Below are 18,958 nucleotides of genomic sequence, written 5' to 3' on the forward strand. Positions count from 1 at the left end.
TTCTGTTCCACTCTGCAGACTCTGATGTGTCTTTATTTCATTGGTCCTATTCTGTTCCACTCTGCAGACTCTGATCTGTCTTTGTTTCATTGGTCCTATTCTGTTCCACTCTGCAGACTCTGATCTGTCTTTATTTCATTGGTCCTATTCTGTTCCACTCTGCAGACTCTGATCTGTCTTTGTTTCATTGGTCCTATTCTGTTCCACTCTGCAGACTCTGATCTGTCTTTATTTCATTGGTCCTATTCTGTTCCACTCTGCAGACTCTGATCTGTCTTTATTTCATTGGTCCTATTCTGTTCCACTCTGCAGACTCTGATCTGTCTTTATTTCATTGGTCCTATTCTGTTCCACTCTGCAGACTCTGATCTGTCTTTATTTCATTGGTCCTATTCTGTTCCACTCTGCAGACTCTGATCTGTCTTTGTTTCATTGGTCCTATTCTGTCTCTGATCTGTCTTTATTTCATTGGTCCTATTCTGTTCCACTCTGCAGACTCTGATCTGTCTTTATTTCATTGGTCCTATTCTGTTCCACTCTGCAGACTCTGATCTGTCCCACTTTCTGGGCCTGCTGGGTTGAAGGTGTCAACGTCAAGGCCTTGCGGGACCCCTTTCTCTGTTTCTTTCTCCTCCGCCAGGATAAATAAGCCCCTGTGGACACTGGTGGCACGGTACCATCTCCCTCCATCCCTCCCTCTCCGTCTCCCTGGCTCCTCCAGTGGGTTAGAGGTCTGTCACTTTATTCTCAAGGGCGGCTGCTATCCGCTGAAGCCGCAGGGTGAGCTGTTTACTCTGGGCTGCCGGGTCCTCATCTAGGGACTGGATGATCTGTAGGGAGATAGGGAGGGGGGAGAAGAGACAGAGAGGGGGAGACAGAGAGAGAAAGAGGGATACAGAGTGAGAGAGAGATAGTGAAAGTGAGATAGTGAGAGGGAGATAATGAGAGAGAGAGTGAGAGAGAGAGCGAGAGAGAGAGACAGAGAGAGAGAGAGCGAGAGAGAGCGAGAGAGCGACAGAGAGAGACAGAGAGAGACAGAGAGAGAGCGAGAGTACGAGAGAGAGAGCATGAGAGAGAGAGAGCATGAGAGAGAGAGAGAGAGAGAGAGAGAGAGAGAGAGAGAGAGAGAGAGAGAGAGAGAGAGAGAGAGAGAGAGAGAGAGAGAGAGAGAGAGAGAGAGAGAGAGAGAGAGAGAGAGAGAGAGAGAGAGAGAGAGAGAGAGAGAGAGAGAGAGAGAGAGCGAGACAGAGAGAGAGCGAGAGAGACAGAGAGAGCCAGAGAGCGAGAGACACACACAGAGAGAGAGAGAGAGAGAGAGAGAGAGAGAGAGAGAGAGAGAGAGAGAGAGAGAGAGAGAGCACTGTCATTAGATCACCAGTACGGGACCACTGTTGGAATGACCACTCTAAGAAAAACAGCCATTGCATGGCTTCAAGTACTAAGGGAGGCAGCTTAAAAAATCAATTCCCTGAGCAATTTGCCATTTCAAGTAAACTACCACAGAACTACTTTCAATTAAAAGTCCTTGTAATTGCGCTAACGATTAGAAAATATGACACAGCAGTGCTGTGGGAGCACTCTGTCTGGAATGTAAAGTGAATGGTCTCGTACCCCGTCGTAGTATTTGCTGGCATACTGGTAGAGCTGATGCAGAGCCACTTGTGTGTTGAGTTTGTCTGTATGAGTCTGGAGGACACAACATCGGATTCAGAGATACTTACAGACAGGCTTGAGTCACACAATCTTAGAGCAGAATGAACTATGACCTGCAGTGGTCTATGACTAACTTCATAAAATGTTACCTTCACTAACATTTCAAATGGTGCACCACTAAAATAGATTAACAGACCACTGCAAAATGATCCGTTTCTCTGGTTTTACTATTTATACGTGTGTGTTTGGGGAAAATTAACATTTTTGTGCAATTCTACAAATGACTGACAACATTTCTCCCAAATTCCAAATAAAATTATTGTAATTTAGAACATTTATTTGCAGAAAATGACAACTGGTGAAAATAACAAAAAAGATGCAGTGTTGTCAGGCCTCGAATAATGCAAAGATAATAAGTTCATATTCATTTTAAATACTATACTAATGTATAGCAGGACAATGATCCATGCCACACAGCCAGGTCAATCAAGGTGTGGATGGAGGACCACCAGATCAAGACCCTGTCATGGCCACCCCAATCTCCAGACCTGGACCCCATTGAAAACCTCTGGAATGTGATCAACAGGAAGATGGACGGTCACAAGCCATCAAACAAAGCCGAGCTGCTTGAATTTTTGTGTCAGGAGTGGCATAAAGTCACCCAACATCAATGTGAAAGACTGGTGGAGAACATGCCAAGACGCATGAAAGCTGTGATGGAAAATCAGGGTTATTCCACCAAATATTGATTTCTGAACTCTTCCTAAGTTAAAACATTAGTATTGTATTTATTTATTTTTTTGCATTATTCAAAGCCTGACAACACTGCATCTTTTTGGTTTATTTTCACCAGTTGTCATTTTCTGCAAATAAATGTTCTAAGTGACAATGTTTTTATTTGGAATTTGGAAGAAATGTTGTCAGTAGTTTATAGAATAAAACAAAGATGTTCATTTTCCCCAAACACACACCTGTAAATAGTAAAACTAGAGAAACGGATCATTTTGCAGTGGTCTCTTCATATTTTCCAGAGCTGTATTCTGTGTCCCAAATAGAACTCTGTTCCCTGCATCAGTGGTTCCAACCAGGGGTACTTGGACTTGAGAAGACTCATGAGAACACAGACCTACTGTTAAAATTCACATGAGGGGTACTTCAGGGATACTCCGGGCAGAGTCAAATTCAGTTGGTGGTACGGAAACGGAAAAAGGTTGGAAAACACTGCTCTACATGGTACACTAATTTTGACCTGCGCTCTATGGGTCCTGGTCAAAAGTAGTGCACTACATAGGTAATAGGGTGCCAATTGGGATGCCACCATAGATCAAGGGCAGAGAGAAAGGTGTTTCTTACCCGAGACACCTCTGCCAGATGAGTGTTCATGTCCTGGTCGCTGACTGATACCATCTGTCTGATGCCCTTGTAGTAACTAAACACAGACAGACAGAGATGAGATCATAATCACTATACATTACATATTGACAGGCCTCTGTCGACAATGTACCAGCATTGTAGGCAAGAATCAAAATAAATTGATTAGGTCATTGGGAACTTCTGACGATACATACTCATCGACCATCTTCTTGTAGGTGGAGATCTCCTTTGCATAGAGTAGCTTGTTACTTGGAGAGTCCTGGGAGAGATAGGAGAGAATAAACAATATGATAATCATAATACTGTTTGTTCTCTTATCTGTTACCTCACAGAGGTAAACAACTATCAAAAGATTTTGACCTCCTCATCACCTGCCTCCTCCCCCTCCCTCTCCTCCTCCTTCGGCTCCCTCTTCCCTCCTCCCTATCTCCTCTTTCCTCCTCCCTATCTCCTCTTTCCTCCTCCCTATCTCCTCTTTCCTCCTCCCTATCTCCTCTTTCCTCCTCCCTATCTCCTCTTCCTTCTGCTCCCTCCTCCTCCCTTTCCTCTTCCTTCTGCTCCCTCCTCCTCCTTCTCCCTCCTCCTCCTCCCCCTCCTCCCTCCTCCTCCCCCCTCCTCCTCCCTCCTCCTCCCTCCTCCCCCTCCTCCCCCTTTCCTCTTCCTTCTTCTCCCTCCTCCTCCCCCTCTTCCTCCCCCCTCTTCCTCCCCCCCCTCCTCCTCCCTCTCTCTTCCCCCCTCCTCCCCCTGGACTCACTCGGCTGAGTTTGTGCTCTGTCTTGGTGCAGGCGTCCATGAAGGTCTGAGCAATGACAGACAGCGAGGCGTCCACCACCTCTGTCACGTGGACGTCGAAGGTGAAATGAGGGTTCTTCAGGATGTTCACCCAGAACCTCAGAGGCAAGCTGGTGGAGGAGAGAATAATTACTATCAGCTGTCTATCTACTACAGTGTCAAAACATCTGTCACACCAAATCATTTATTCATTTGTGATTGAATGTCATGTTTAGTATCACCAAGGTACTATTAGTGGTACATGTACAGCACTAGTAGTACTTCTATTAGTGGTACATGTCTTCTATTAGTGGTACATGTACAGCACTAGTAGTTCCTCTATTAGTGGTACATGTCAGGTTGACAACTCCTGACGGTTGACTTTCATTTTTTCACCATTCAGTGGAACACATGCATCAGGCAAACTAATGGCAAAACTTTCCACTTTTGAATACTCGATAGCTTCAAAACATAAGTAAACTAATAGGTCCATACAAATCCTCCAATAAAAGGTTGGTCCTGAATATCAAACATGTCTGAAATAGGTTCAGAGTACTTCTCTGATTAGTTTAAAAGCTGGGCCGATTGAGACAGACTAACATATTCATTCATATTGGCTTGCAACACCTCCCGGGAGATTGAGAAAACAACGGCAAAAAAAACAACAACAACAATGTGATATAATAGTACAATTAAATTAGCTGGGGACGTAATTACCATGTCTGTTTGTTGTTATGGTTGATACACACATTCATATTTAATCCAAGAGGCCTCGGTTGGTTTGATAAACAAAGCAAGCCCATGTCGACTGCCTGTGGTATAGCATAATGAAATAGCTCATCCCCCTTCCTCTCATTCTCACATCAATCACTGACATCTATATGCAACACGCTGTGTTGAATACTTGAGCTTTAACCAACTTGAATTTAATTTATGTACTTAAATGCCAAGGGAACACTCAGATTGAGAATACAGAGGAGATAGAAGTACTTTTATATTTGCATTCCGTATACTGATTACTTAGTCAGTGTGTTTCTTAGAGTGTCATCTCAGGAAGTGGGTTTGTGTGTGTGTGTGTGTGTGTACGTACTTGTGTGTGTGTGTGTGCTTGCATATGTAGAAGTGTGTGTGGGGGTGTGTGTATGTACCTGTTGGTCTTCCAGATGTGTACGGTCTCCTCGTCCACGTTGTCATGTTTGAGGGCCTGCTCGTCCAGGAAGTCAAAGAAGTACTTGATGGCGGGTGGCACCACCGACCCGGAACACAAAACGCTGCGGAAGAAGTCATCCACAAACTGTTGCAGGGTTCCCTGGAATAACAGACGCACCAACAGAAACACAGTGTGAGGCAGGGCAGAGAGGTAGAGAGACACCAAGTACCTCTGACCTGCGACCCAGTCAATAACACACCATGAAGACTGAATCTATCACATATTAGCACATAGCCATCCTCAAATAGATTTTCTTACAGAATGAATCTCAAAGATGAATTTCTTTACTGAATGAAATGTAAAGGCTCGCACACATCGCAGCGAATGCGGATCTAGCGTTTGTCTGCCGATCGTTCAGCGTGCTGTGTTTCAGGGACCAACAGCTGTAGACGTCTGAGTGCCAACATTTAGACAAATTGGTTGCCAAATTACGGGCGGCACTTTCTCGTCCAGCAAACGCTGTTAGTGTGTCTGAGCCCTAACTATAGTAAAACGTGGCAGGCCCACCTTGACAGAGAGCAGTCGTGTGAGATAGATCTCAGTGATGGCTTTGGTCATGGACTTGTCCTTCATGCTGCCCCTCTTGGACTTCATCTCATCCAGCTCATCAGGCCGAACCAGGTGGAACACCTTGTCATCCTCCAACAGGGCGTTTCCTAGTGGAGAGAGGAGACAAATTATAACACGTTTCTTAAAGCCTGCAGGTATAGGTTATAATGCATTGTGAGACTTGTCATACGCATAATGTCTTATTATTGTTTCCATGGTGAAGACTTACTCTCCTCTTGGTTATCCTGGTTCTGGTCATAGTTCTGTTGAGTGTGAAGAACTATGGACAGGACTAGAGTAGCATTGTCTCGCACCTGAAACCCACACAAACACACACACACAGGTCAACTGATTGGGTCTCAGGACCTAATTCAGAATCCATGCCATTGATTAGACAGAGCCACTGACACATTTCTTGGGTCCTTTATTCGGCATTGTCCGTGCTGTTTTTTCATTATTGATCCTGTAAATTAAAGTGGAGTTTTGGGGTGGGGCTCTGTTGGAGCAGGGGGGTTGGGGTGGGGTTGTTGCGGTAGGGGAACAAACTCTACCTGTTTGTCTGTATAATCATTAAAATGCTCAATAAAAAACATTGCCCCAAAAATTACATTAAATTAGTAAAGAGCAGCATTAGGGCTTCTCTCTGTGACATCTAATAGATCAGTCTGTGGAGGAACATCACTCACGTTGTAGTGGGCCAGTGTGTTGATGCGCCTCCACCTGCCCTCCTTCTGGGACGTCAGGTCCAGGTCTGACAGGATCTGCCCTGTGGAACCAGGACGCCACTCTGTGGCATAGGCAAGAACAGCAGCTCAGACCACAAGCCAACATGACTCACATTCAAATTCACATCCACCACCACTTGATTTACTAGTAGATGGTGCCAATTGTTTCAGGCTTGCTGATGTTAATGTATTCAAATGCAGTATCTTCGCAACACATGGTTTGGAATACTGACGATGTGTGTGTGTGTTCTCCTCTCACCCAGACTGACACTGTCCACTTTGGGTCTCTGTGAGTAGGGCAGGTTCCTGTACACCGCCTCGATGATCTTTTCCTTCACCTGAGACACCGTGTCACAGTTCAACACCTTGACGGGCGTCACGTCTGGCCCCTCCCCGTGCACCAGCACCTGCAGAGTCTGAGAGGAGGAACAGAGCCAACACTGTGAGGTCAGCTCGCTGAGGCAGCGTTACAGCGGCAACTACTGTAGGCAAGTGGTACTCTTTGACACCTGACAGGCACTGTCACCTCGTCCTGAGCTGACTATCCTGCAGCCACCGGCAGGGGACTCACTCCCCTCACTCTGACCAGGTGACTCAGACTGAATCCAAACAACTGCCCACTAGATAGGGAAACAATACATAATACAAAGGATTTATTTGTAATTGAAGACTGTGTAATTTTGTTCTGTCTTTCTTCTTTAACATAACCACAGGATGTGAGCTATTGCAACTGTACATGTGTATCATTTGATATTGTCCTTGGAAAATGAATTACCACAGGGTTTCTCTATATAGAGAGACTTAAAAGAAAATAGCTGAGATTGTATTATCTGGCATTAGCAAAACGATACAGTTAAACACTTCTGACTAAGGTAGACTATACGTATACAGTGAGTCAGAACTTGAATTGCGTCAGTGTAGGTAGGAACATTAGAAAATGACAGAAAGGTACTGAATTGCTAGTGAAGGAATAGTATAAAAAGATCAACATGGTTCATGGAAGCGACACATATCATTGAGATCAGGGCAGTCAGTGAAAAGTCTGTCTGAACAGACTCAGAAGAACTCAATAACGCAATAGCAGCAGCTGTCAGTGAGGTGAGATGCCAGCGAGCTTGCGTGCTGGAGTAACCTTGGTAACGGGTTGGTGTAACTCACCAGGACGCAGTACTCCACGTCGTCTCCAAGCAGGCCCGTGTCGTTCAGGGTGTACTTGGCCTTCTTCACTCTGGCGTCTACTGGACCCTTCTCTGTCTGATGCTTGATGGCCCTGAACAGCTTGTACAGGGGTTCCCCTGCTGAGTCCTGACGACCACACACAGAGACACAGTACAATCAGAACTCTCTGGCACTCTACTTTGACCTTGGCCATGCTGTAGTTAAAATATAAAGGCTATGAAATGTCAACAAAATATTGCTTCTCTTAACTCAGGTAGGCTCCTTGAACACATGCAAACACATACCCTTACGGACAGATAACACAAAGTGTTCCAAAAACACATGTTTTCATGGGATCACGTGATCTTATGTGAAGTTAACATGATAACGTGACAACATGTAAAGCAACATGTGATAACATGAAACTACACGTAAAAACGTGATCATGTAAAGTGTTCCAAAATCCCGTTTTCACATGATTTCACGTGACATCGAGATTTTTCTGTAATGGCACACATTACAGTTTAACAATGTACATGACATATCAAAAACATACTGAATCAAAGAGTGTCATATCATCACCTTGAGGAACTGGTAAAGACAGATGGACATCCAATTACACAGCATCCTCTCCACCACTGTCTCTGACCTACAGAAGACAAAACACAGGAGTGACTGACACATCTCATCATACTGTCTCTGACCTACAGAAGACAAAACACAGGAGTGACTGACACATCTCATCATACTGTCTCTGAACAACAGTTCAAAACACAGGAGTGACTGACACATCTCATCATACTGTCTCTGACCTACAGAAGATAAAACACAGGAGTGACTGACACCTCTCATCATACTGTCTCTGACCTACAGAAGACAAAACACAGGAGTGACTGACACATCTCATCATACTGTCTCTGACCTACAGAAGATAAAACACAGGAGTGACTGACACATCTCATCATACTGTCTCTGAACAACAGTTCAAAACACAGGAGTGACTGACACATCTCATCATACTGTCTCTGAACAACAGAAGACAAAACACAGGAGTGACTGACACATCTCATCATACTGTCTCTGACCTACAGAAGATAAAACACAGGAGTGACTGACACCTCTCATCATACTGTCTGACCTACAGAAGACAAAACACAGGAGTGACTGACACATCTCATCATACTGTCTCTGAACAACAGTTCAAAACACAGGAGTGACTGACACATCTCATCATACTGTCTCTGACCTACAGAAGATAAAACACAGGAGTGACTGACACCTCTCATCATACTGTCTCTGAACAACAGAAGACAAAACACAGGAGTGACTGACACATCTCATCATACTGTCTCTGACCTACAGAAGATAAAACACAGGAGTGACTGACACATCTCATCATACTGTCTCTGAACAACAGAAGACAAAACACAGGAGTGACTGACACCTCTCATCATACTGTCTCTGACCTACAGAAGACAAAACACAGGAGTGACTGACACATCTCATCATACTGTCTCTGACCTACAGAAGATAAAACACAGGAGTGACTGACACATCTCATCATACTGTCTCTGAACAACAGAAGACAAAACAAAGGAGTGACTGACACCTCTCATCATACTGTCTCTGACCTACAGAAGACAAAACACAGGAGTGACTGACACATCTCATCATACTGTCTCTGAACAACAGTTCAAAACACAGGAGTGACTGACACATCTCATCATACTGTCTCTGACCTACAGAAGATAAAACACAGGAGTGACTGACACATCTCATCATACTGTCTCTGAACAACAGTTCAAAACACAGGAGTGACTGACACATCTCATCATACTGTCTCTGACCTACAGAAGATAAAACACAGGAGTGACTGACACATCTCATCATACTGTCTCTGACCTACAGAAGATAAAACACAGGAGTGACTGACACATCTCATCATACTGTCTCTGAACAACAGTTCAAAACACAGGAGTGACTGACACATCTCATCGTACTGTCTCTGAACAACAGAAGATAAAACACAGGAGTGACTGACACATCTCATCATACTGTCTCTGAACAACAGAAGACAAAACACAGGAGTGACTGACACATCTCATCATACTTTCTCTGACCTACAGAAGATAAAACACAGGAGTGACTCACACATCTCATCATACTGTCTCTGAACAACAGTTCAAAACACAGGAGTGACTGACACATCTCATCATACTGTCTCTGACCTACAGAAGACAAAACACAGGAGTGACTGACACATCTCATCATACTGTCTCTGACCTACAGAAGATAAAACACAGGAGTGACTGACACATCTCATCATACTGTCTCTGACCTACAGAAGATAAAACACAGGAGTGACTGACACATCTCATCATACTGTCTCTGACCTACAGAAGACAAAACACAGGAGTGACTGACACATCTCATCATACTGTCTCTGACCTACAGAAGATAAAACACAGGAGTGACTGACACATCTAATCATACTGTCTCTGAACAACAGTTCAAAACACAGGAGTGACCGACACATCTCATCATACTGTCTCTGACCTACAGAAGACAAAACACAGGAGTGACTGACATCTCATCATACTGTCTCTGAACAACAGTTCAAAACACAGGAGTGACTGACACATCTCATCATACTGTCTCTGACCTACAGAAGACAAAACACAGGAGTGACTGACACATCTCATCATACTGTCTCTGACCTACAGAAGACAAAACACAGGAGTGACTGACACATCTCATCATACTGTCTGACCTACAGAAGATAAAACACAGGAGTGACTGACACATCTCATCATACTGTCTCTGAACAACAGTTCAAAACACAGGAGTGACTGACACATCTCATCATACTGTCTCTGACCTACAGAAGACAAAACACAGGAGTGACTGACACATCTCATCATACTGTCTCTGACCTACAGAAGATAAAACACAGGAGTGACTGACACATCTCATCATACTGTCTCTGAACAACAGTTCAAAACACAGGAGTGACCGACACATCTCATCATACTGTCTCTGACCTACAGAAGACAAAACACAGGAGTGACTGACATCTCATCATACTGTCTCTGAACAACAGTTCAAAACACAGGAGTGACTGACACATCTCATCATACTGTCTCTGACCTACAGAAGACAAAACACAGGAGTGACTGACACATCTCATCATACTGTCTGACCTACAGAAGATAAAACACAGGAGTGACTGACACATCTCATCATACTGTCTCTGAACAACAGTTCAAAACACAGGAGTGACTGACACATCTCATCATACTGTCTCTGACCTACAGAAGACAAAACACAGGAGTGACTGACACATCTCATCATACTGTCTCTGACCTACAGAAGATAAAACACAGGAGTGACTGACACATCTCATCATACTGTCTCTGAACAACAGAAGACAAAACACAGGAGTGACTGACACATCTCATCATACTGTCTCTGACCTACAGAAGATAAAACACAGGAGTGACTGACACATCTCATCATACTGTCTCTGACCTACAGAAGATAAAACACAGGAGTGACTGACACATCTCATCATACTGTCTCTGACCTACAGAAGACAAAACACAGGAGTGACTGACACATCTCACAATACTAACACAAAGCTAAATTTAGCATGAACTACTGTAGAACTCCTCTCCATTCACAGGGCCCATTGTTAGGCATTAGCACATACAACTAACAGTCATGTGTATCTGGATGGTAGGACAATGGACTAATCAACATAATGAGCTCCTTTATAGGGAATAACTACACACATTTTACCGTTGAACAGCCAGTTGAACACAGCTGAGCACAGTTGACAGTTCACATTACACAACCACTCAGTGGGAATAGACAACTGAGCTCTGTTCAGGAACCTGTCTCTACTGTGGACTGGAGATAGCCTACAATACCATACCAGAGTCAATATAAGAGTGGGAGACATTGAGAAGACACAGGTTAGTTGGAGTAATGGATTACAGCCAAAATCTGCACCGAGCTAAAGGCTAGAGCTGCCACTTTCAAGGAGAAGGACATTAATCTGGACACTTATAAGAAAATCCGTTATGCCCTCAGACGAACCATCAAACAGCCAAAGCATCAACATAGGACTAAGATTGAATCCTACTACACCGGCTCCGACGCTCGTCGGGCTTGCAAACTATTATGGTCTACAAAGGGAAACGCAGCCACGAGCTGCCTAGTGTTGCTCGCTTCGAGGCAAGCAACACTGAAGCATAAATGAGAGCACCAGCTGTTCTGGACGACTGTGTGATCACGCTCTCCGTAGCCAATGTGAGCAAGATTTTTAAACAGGTCAACATTCACAAGGCCGTGGGGCCAGACGGATTACCAGGACGTGTACTCAGAGCAAGCGCGGACCAACTGGCAAGCGTCTACACTGACATGTTCAACCTCTCCCTGATCGAGTCTGTAATACCTACATGTTTCAAGCAGACCACCATAGTCCATATGCCCAAGAACGCCAAGGAAACCTGTCTAAATGAGATCATCTGTTCACCCACACCACAACTCACAAAGACACAGCGGTTGGAACCAAAATTTTCCAATTTCGATTCCAGACCAAAAGACAAATTTCCACTGGTCTAATGTCCATTGCTTGTGTTTCTTGTTCCAAGCAAGTATATTCTTCTTATTGGTGTCCTTTAGTTTCTTTGCAGCAATTCGAACTATGACGGCCTGATTCATACAGTCTCCTCTGAACAGTTGATGTTGAGATGTGTCTGTTACTTGAACTCTGTGAAGCATTTACAGTGCCTTGCGAAAGTATTCGGCCCCCTTGAACTTTGCGATGATCAGATGATCTCTGCATGTGTATTTCCCACCGTAAAGCATGGAGGAGGAGGTGTTATGGTGTGGGGGTGCTTTGCTTGTGACACTGTCTGTCATTTATTTCGAATTCAAGCCACACCTAACCAGCATGGCTACCACAGCATTCTGCCATCCCAACATTTGCAATGTTGGCTATTTGAAGAATCTCAAATATAAAATATATTTTGATTTGTTAAACACTTTTTTGGTTACTACATGATTCCATATGTGTTATTTCATAGTTTGATGTCTTCACTATTATTCTACAGTGTAGAAAATAAAGAAAAACCCTTGAATGAGTAGGTGTTCTAAAACTTTTGACCGGTCGTGTACATATTACCTCAATTACCTCAACAAACCTGTACCTCCCCACAACCTGTACCCCCCCCCCCCATGCAACCTGTACCCCCCCACATCCTGTATATAGCCTTGTTATTGTTATTTTACTTTGTTACTTTTTTAAAACTTTTGTTAATTTAGAAAATGTTTTGTTAACTCTACTTGATCTAAGATAGGTAGAGCTACCAGAACTAAATCTAAGATAGGTAGAGCTACCAGAACTAAATCTAAGATCGGTAGAGCTACCAGAACTAAATCTAAGATAGGTAGAGCTACCAGAACTAAATCTAATATAGGTAGAGCTACCTGAACTAAAATCTATGATAGGTAGAGCTACCAGAACTAAATCTAATATAGGTAGAGCTACCTGAACTAAAATCTAAGATAGGTAGAGCTACCAGAACTAAATCTACGATAGGTAGAGCTACCAGAACTAAATCTACGATAGGTAGAACTACCAAGAACTACTTTGAGGAATGGTAGCTACTGTAAGTGACAGCGGTTGGTGGTCCCGACCTGCGCAGCATGAGTTTGGGGTTCTTGCTGTCGACATAGTTTCCCATGAGTTCCAGCAGCAAGGTCCTCATGATGTCCGTGTAGTACTCCAGCTTCCCATGCAGAGCCACCGTCAGCAGGGATGCAAAGTACACCTTGGCCCGGGCGTTGAAGTCTGGACGTCCTTCCAAGGTCTTGATGAACTACACACACAGTAGAGTTTAACAGAATATGCAGTTAATGGTAATCCAGTTAACATAAACTGTGGATAAATCTTTAACTGTAAACAATGGAAGGGAGATTGCAATAATCTGAAATAGCCATCTCTCCATGTCTCCTTTACTTATTCTGCCCTAATACGGTTTTAGATGAAGGAGAGGAGACAGAAGAGCCAGCCATAGATGCACCATTACAAAGACAGTTAAGTGGTCTGAAGGGGCTTTACATTGATGAGAAAGGTCTTGGAGTTAAGCAGGTTAGAGAACTGGTTGAGGGCCTGGCCCACGATGGCCTTCCGTGCCTCAGGGATGTCCAGCTTGCCCGTGATCATCACATCATTGGCCCCGTCCTTGGAGGGCAGGAAGAAGACGCGGTCCGTGTAAGTCTTATAGTCCAGGAAGGGGATTCGCCCCTCGCTCAGTTCGTTGGTATGGTCCTCCATCTCTATCATCAGGTCTGGGAAGGCAAAGGACAAACGTCTGAGTACCTTGCACATGTTCTCATCCTGAGACTTTTAAGCAACACAAACATAAACTACCATATTCGTTACTTTAAATCAAGTCTTGATGAAGATACATAGATGTATGGATGTGCAGATGAAGTACGTATTTTTGAGGTTTAATGAAGTGTAATGAAGACCCTTGGTGGCCTGAGACAATTCTGCTTGACAGCTGTGGTTATAATGTAGTACCTGTGAACTCTTTCTTGCAGCGGTCTCGTACACTCTCCTCCAAATTCTCCAGTTGGTGTTTCACCTTCTCATACTCTCTTTCAGCCTGCTGGCTCTTCCTCCTGTGCACACAACACAATCATTAACATGGGCAGAGCAATGAACAGAGACAAAAACCGACACCAACATGAACACTAACTCATGGTACAGTGTACATTTTTTGTGTATTGCACACCATTTGACTGGCTTGGATCCCTTGACACCAAATGAAGTTGTCACCCCCACATCCATGGAGAAAGGTGGTATGGTGTACTGTCCTGTATGTTGGTAATGGAGAAAGGTGGTATGGTGTAACTGTCCTGTATGTTGGTTATCTAGCCTAAAGGTGGAACTGTATGGTGCAACTGTCCTGTATGTTGGTTATCTAGCCTAAAGGTGGAACTGTATGGTGCAACTGTCCTGTATGTTGGTAATGGAGAAAGGTGGTATGGTATAACTGTCCTGTATTCTGGTTATCTAGCCTTAAGGTGGTATGGTGTAACTGTCCTGTATGTTGGTTATCTAGCCTAAAGGTGGAACTGTATGGTGTAACTGTCCTGTATTCTGGTTATCTAGCCTAAAGGTGGAACTGTATGGTGTAACTGTCCTGTATGTTGGTTATCTAGCCTAAAGGTGGAACTATATGGTATAACTGTCCTGTATGCTGGTTATCTAGCCTAAAGGTGGAACTGTATGGTGCAACTGTCCTGTATTCTGGTTATCTAGCCTAAAGGTGGTATGGTGTAACTGTCCTGTATTCTGGTTATCTAGCCTAAAGGTGGAACTATATGGTATAACTGTGCTGAATTCTGGGTATCTAGCCTAAAGGTGGTATGGTGTAACTGTCCTGTATTCTGGTTATCTAGCCTTAAGGTGGTATGGTGTAACTTTCCTGTATTCTGGTTATCTAGCCAAAAGATGGTATGGTGGAACTGTCCTGTATTCTGGTTATCTAGCCTAAAAGTGGTATGGTGTAACTGTCCTGTATTCTGGTTGTCTAGCCTTAAGGTGGTATGGTGTAACTGTCCTGTATTCTGGTTATCGAGCCTTAAGGTGGTATGGTGTAAATGTCCTGTATTCTGGTTATCTAGCCTTAAGGTGGTATGGTGTAAATGTCCTGTATTCTGGCTATCTAGCCTTAAGGTGGTATGGTGTAACTGTCCTGTATGTTGGTTATCTAGCCTAAACGTGGAACTGTATGGTGTAACTGTCCTGCATGCGGGTCATGGAGAAAGGTGGTATGGTGTCACTGTCCTGTATTCTGGTTATCTAGCCTTAAGGTGGAATGGTGTAACTGTCCTGTATTCTGGTTATCTAGCCTTAAGGTGGTATGGTGTAAATGTCCTGTATGTTGGTTATCTCGCCTAAAGGTGGAACTGTATGGTGTAACTGTCCTGTATTCTGGTTATCTAGCCTAAAGGTGGAACTGTATGTTGTAACTGTCCTGCATGCTGGTCATGGAGAAAGGTGGTATGGTGTAACTGTCCTGTATGTTGGTTATCTAGCCTAAAGGTGGAACTGTATGGTGTAACTGTCCTGCATGCGGGTCATGGAGAAAGGTGGTATGGTGTAACTGTCCTGTATTCTGGTTATCGAGCCTTGAGGTGGTATGGTGTAACTGTCCTGTATTCTGGTTATCTAGCCTTAAGGTGGTATGGTGTAACTGTCCTGCATTCTGGTTATCTAGCCTTAAGGTGGTATGGTGTAACTGTCCTGTATTATGGTTATCTAGCCTAAAGGTGGAACTGTATGGTGTAACTGTCCTGTATTCTGGTTATCTAGCCTAAAGGTGTAACTGTATGGTGTAACTGTCCTGTATGTTGGTTATCTAGCCTAAAGGTGGAACTATATGGTATAACTGTCCTGTATGCTGGTTATCTAGCCTAAAGGTGGTATGGTGTAACTGTCCTGTATTCTGGTTATCTAGCCTAAAGGTGGTATGGTGTAACTGTCCTGTATTCTGGTTATAAAGCCTTAAGGTGGTATGGTGTAACTGTCCTGTATTCTGGTTATCTAGCCTAAAGGTGGTATGGTGTAACTGTCCTGTATTCTGGTTATCGAGCCTTGAGGTGGTATGGTGTAACTGTCCTGTATTCTGGTTATCTAGCCTTGAGGTGGTATGGTGTAACTGTCCTGTATTCTGGTTATCTAGCCTTGAGGTGGTATGGTGTAACTGTCCTGTATTCTGGTTATCTAGCCTTGAGGTGGTATGGTGTAACTGTCCTGTATTCTGGTTATCTAGCCTTGAGGTGGTATGGTGTAACTGTCCTGTATTCTGGTTATCTAGCCTACCTGTAGCAGTAGACGGAGACGAGGATGATGAGCAGCATGGGGATGATGACAGCAGGGATGATGATGAAGAGAGGAACCTCATTATTGCTCTCGTAGTGCACAGAGCCCACCACCCACTCGCCATTCCCAAACTTAATCTGGAACACACACAGTTAGCAGCAGGAGCGTTATTATTACCAAAACTGGAGATAGAAGAATGCCTTCAAAGCAATATTGCCAACTGTTAACATTAAGTTGCCCTGATAAGACACCAAATTACTCTGGATCTATTTTGGCAAGCAGATTTCAATTACTCATCTTTAGGAAACTGCAGATAAGTTAAAAGATAGCAAAGACAGATCCATGTGTGTGTGTGTGTGTGTGTGTGTGTGTGTGTGTGTGTGTGTGTGTGTGTGTGTGTGTGTGTGTGTGTGTGTGTGTGTGTGTGTGTGTGTGTGTGTGTGTGTGTGTGTGTGTGTGTGTGTGTGTGTGTGTGTGTGTGTGTGTGTATTCTCACCAGCAGGTCCAATGTGTCGGAGCTGGTGTCTCTGCGTCTGCGGTGGTGTTTGGAGCGGGCCTGGGGCTGGCTGGACGGGGGATCCAAGAACAGCTTGTCATCCTGGAGAGCGTTAACATAGCACGGGACATCCCCCACAAACGCCTGGGCCTCTTTGGCTGTCATGGCTTTTTCAAAACCTCGACCCTGGAGGTGGAACATGGTAAGGAATTATTGGATGTATTGTAGGTAACAACATACTGTAACTATGAGTCAGGAGGAAACGAAAAAAAACTCAAAGCCCTAGTTGTAGCCTGTAACTAGGTCAGGAATATTCTTGGGCCTAAACATAACATAGTACATTGATGGACCCTATCAGCCTCTAATACTCACAGTGACGACAATGATGGAGGTCTCAGTGATGATCTTCTTGGTGAGGGGGTCGAAGGCAGGGTCAGGGTGGTAGTCGAAGGGCTTGAGCTCCCTCCCCCAGTTGTCCAGCTGGATGAAGGTCCTGAACAAATGGGTCTCAGAGGACCTGTTGACGGCCGGGGTCAGGAACTGGATTACCGTGTTGTTCTTACTCAGAGCCTCCTGGAGGTACTGGGGGAGATGGAGGGGAGGAGTCTTTAATAAGTAAGCTTTATCATCCACCAATTTGTGGGGCCCCATGTCCCTGTAAGTACATGGCCCAAAGTCCCTGCCACCTAGGGAGTTAGAGAGGAACAGAGCTGCCACCTAGGGAGTTAGAGAGGAACAGAGCTGTCACCTAGAGAGTTAGAGAGGAACAGAGCTGTCACCTTGGGAGTTAGAGAGGAACAGAGCTGCCACCTTGGGAGTTAGAGAGGAACAGAGCTGCCACCTAGGGAGTTAGAGAGGAACAGAGCTGCCACCTTGGGAGTTAGAGAGGAACAGAGCTGCCACCTTGGGAGTTAGAGAGGAACAGAGCTGCCACCTAGAGAGTTAGAGAGGAACAGAGCTGCCACCTAGGGAGTTAGAGAGGAACAGAGCTGTCACCTAGGGAGTTAGAGAGGAACAGAGCTGTCACCTTGGGAGTTAGAGAGGAACAGAGCTGTCACCAGGGAGTTAGAGAGGAACAGAGCTGTCACCTTGGGAGTTAGAGAGGAACAGAGCTGTCACCTAGGGAGTTAGAGAGGAACAGAGCTGCCACCTAGGGAGTTAGAGAGGAACAGAGCTGCCACCTAGGGAGTTAGAGAGGAACAGAGCTGCCACCTAGGGAGTTAGAGAGGAACAGAGCTGTCACCTAGGGAGTTAGAGAGGAACAGAGCTGCCACCTAGGGAGTTAGAGAGGAACAGAGCTGTCACCTAGGGAGTTAGAGAGGAACAGAGCTGCCACCTAGGGAGTTAGAGAGGAACAGAGCTGCCACCTAGGGAGTTAGAGAGGAACAGAGCTGCCACCTTGGGAGTTAGAGAGGAACAGAGCTGCCACCTAGGGAGTTAGAGAGGAACAGAGCTGTCACCTAGGGAGTTAGAGAGGAACAGAGCTGCCACCTAGGGAGTTAGAGAGGAACAGAGCTGCCACCTAGGGAGTTAGAGAGGAACAGAGCTGCCACCTTGGGAGTTAGAGAGGAACAGAGCTGCCACCTAGGGAGTTAGAGAGGAACAGAGCTGTCACCTAGGGAGTTAGAGAGGAACAGAGCTGCCACCTTGGGAGTTAGAGAGGAACAGAGCTGCCACCTAGGGAGTTAGAGAGGAACAGAGCTGTCACCTAGGGAGTTAGAGAGGAACAGAGCTGTCACCTAGGGAGTTAGAGAGGAACAGAGCTGTCACCTAGGGAGTTAGAGAGGAACAGAGCTGCCACCTAGGGAGTTAGAGAGGAACAGAGCTGTCACCTAGGGAGTTAGAGAGGAACAGAGCTGTCACCTAGGGAGTTAGAGAGGAACAGAGCTGTCACCTAGAGAGTTAGAGAGGAACAGAGCTGTCACCTAGAGAGTTAGAGAGGAACAGAGCTGCCACCTAGGGAGTTAGAGAGGAACAGAGCTGCCACCTAGGGAGTTAGAGAGGAACAGAGCTGCCACCTAGAGAGTTAGAGAGGAACAGAGCTGTCACCCTGGGAGTTAGAGAGGAACAGAGCTGCCACCTAGGGAGTTAGAGAGGAACAGAGCTGTCACCCTGGGAGT

At 44.9% G+C, this 18,958-nt stretch overlaps 1 protein-coding gene across 1 annotated transcript in view; it reads right to left on the bottom strand.

Moving 5' to 3' along the window:
• Positions 1-444: 444 nt before the first annotated feature.
• Positions 445-18,958, bottom strand: part of LOC118359253 (plexin-B2-like) — a 251,134-nt gene continuing 232,620 nt past the window's right edge. Inside the window, exons 20-37 of the mRNA XM_052480557.1 lie at positions 17,211-17,420; positions 16,839-17,024; positions 16,343-16,479; positions 14,033-14,133; positions 13,568-13,797; positions 13,144-13,325; positions 8,023-8,089; positions 7,441-7,587; positions 6,542-6,698; positions 6,244-6,344; positions 5,787-5,871; positions 5,516-5,664; positions 4,947-5,107; positions 3,782-3,929; positions 3,222-3,286; positions 3,007-3,082; positions 1,612-1,686; positions 445-830 (exon numbers count right to left, since the gene is read on the bottom strand). Coding sequence (XP_052336517.1) covers positions 726-830; positions 1,612-1,686; positions 3,007-3,082; positions 3,222-3,286; positions 3,782-3,929; positions 4,947-5,107; positions 5,516-5,664; positions 5,787-5,871; positions 6,244-6,344; positions 6,542-6,698; positions 7,441-7,587; positions 8,023-8,089; positions 13,144-13,325; positions 13,568-13,797; positions 14,033-14,133; positions 16,343-16,479; positions 16,839-17,024; positions 17,211-17,420 — 2,382 coding nt within the window. The 3' untranslated portion in view covers positions 445-725. The remainder of the gene's footprint in view (positions 831-1,611; positions 1,687-3,006; positions 3,083-3,221; positions 3,287-3,781; positions 3,930-4,946; positions 5,108-5,515; positions 5,665-5,786; positions 5,872-6,243; positions 6,345-6,541; positions 6,699-7,440; positions 7,588-8,022; positions 8,090-13,143; positions 13,326-13,567; positions 13,798-14,032; positions 14,134-16,342; positions 16,480-16,838; positions 17,025-17,210; positions 17,421-18,958) is intronic.

Source organism: Oncorhynchus keta, chromosome 26 (assembly GCF_023373465.1).
Source record: "Oncorhynchus keta strain PuntledgeMale-10-30-2019 chromosome 26, Oket_V2, whole genome shotgun sequence".
Taxonomy (NCBI): domain Eukaryota; kingdom Metazoa; phylum Chordata; class Actinopteri; order Salmoniformes; family Salmonidae; genus Oncorhynchus; species Oncorhynchus keta.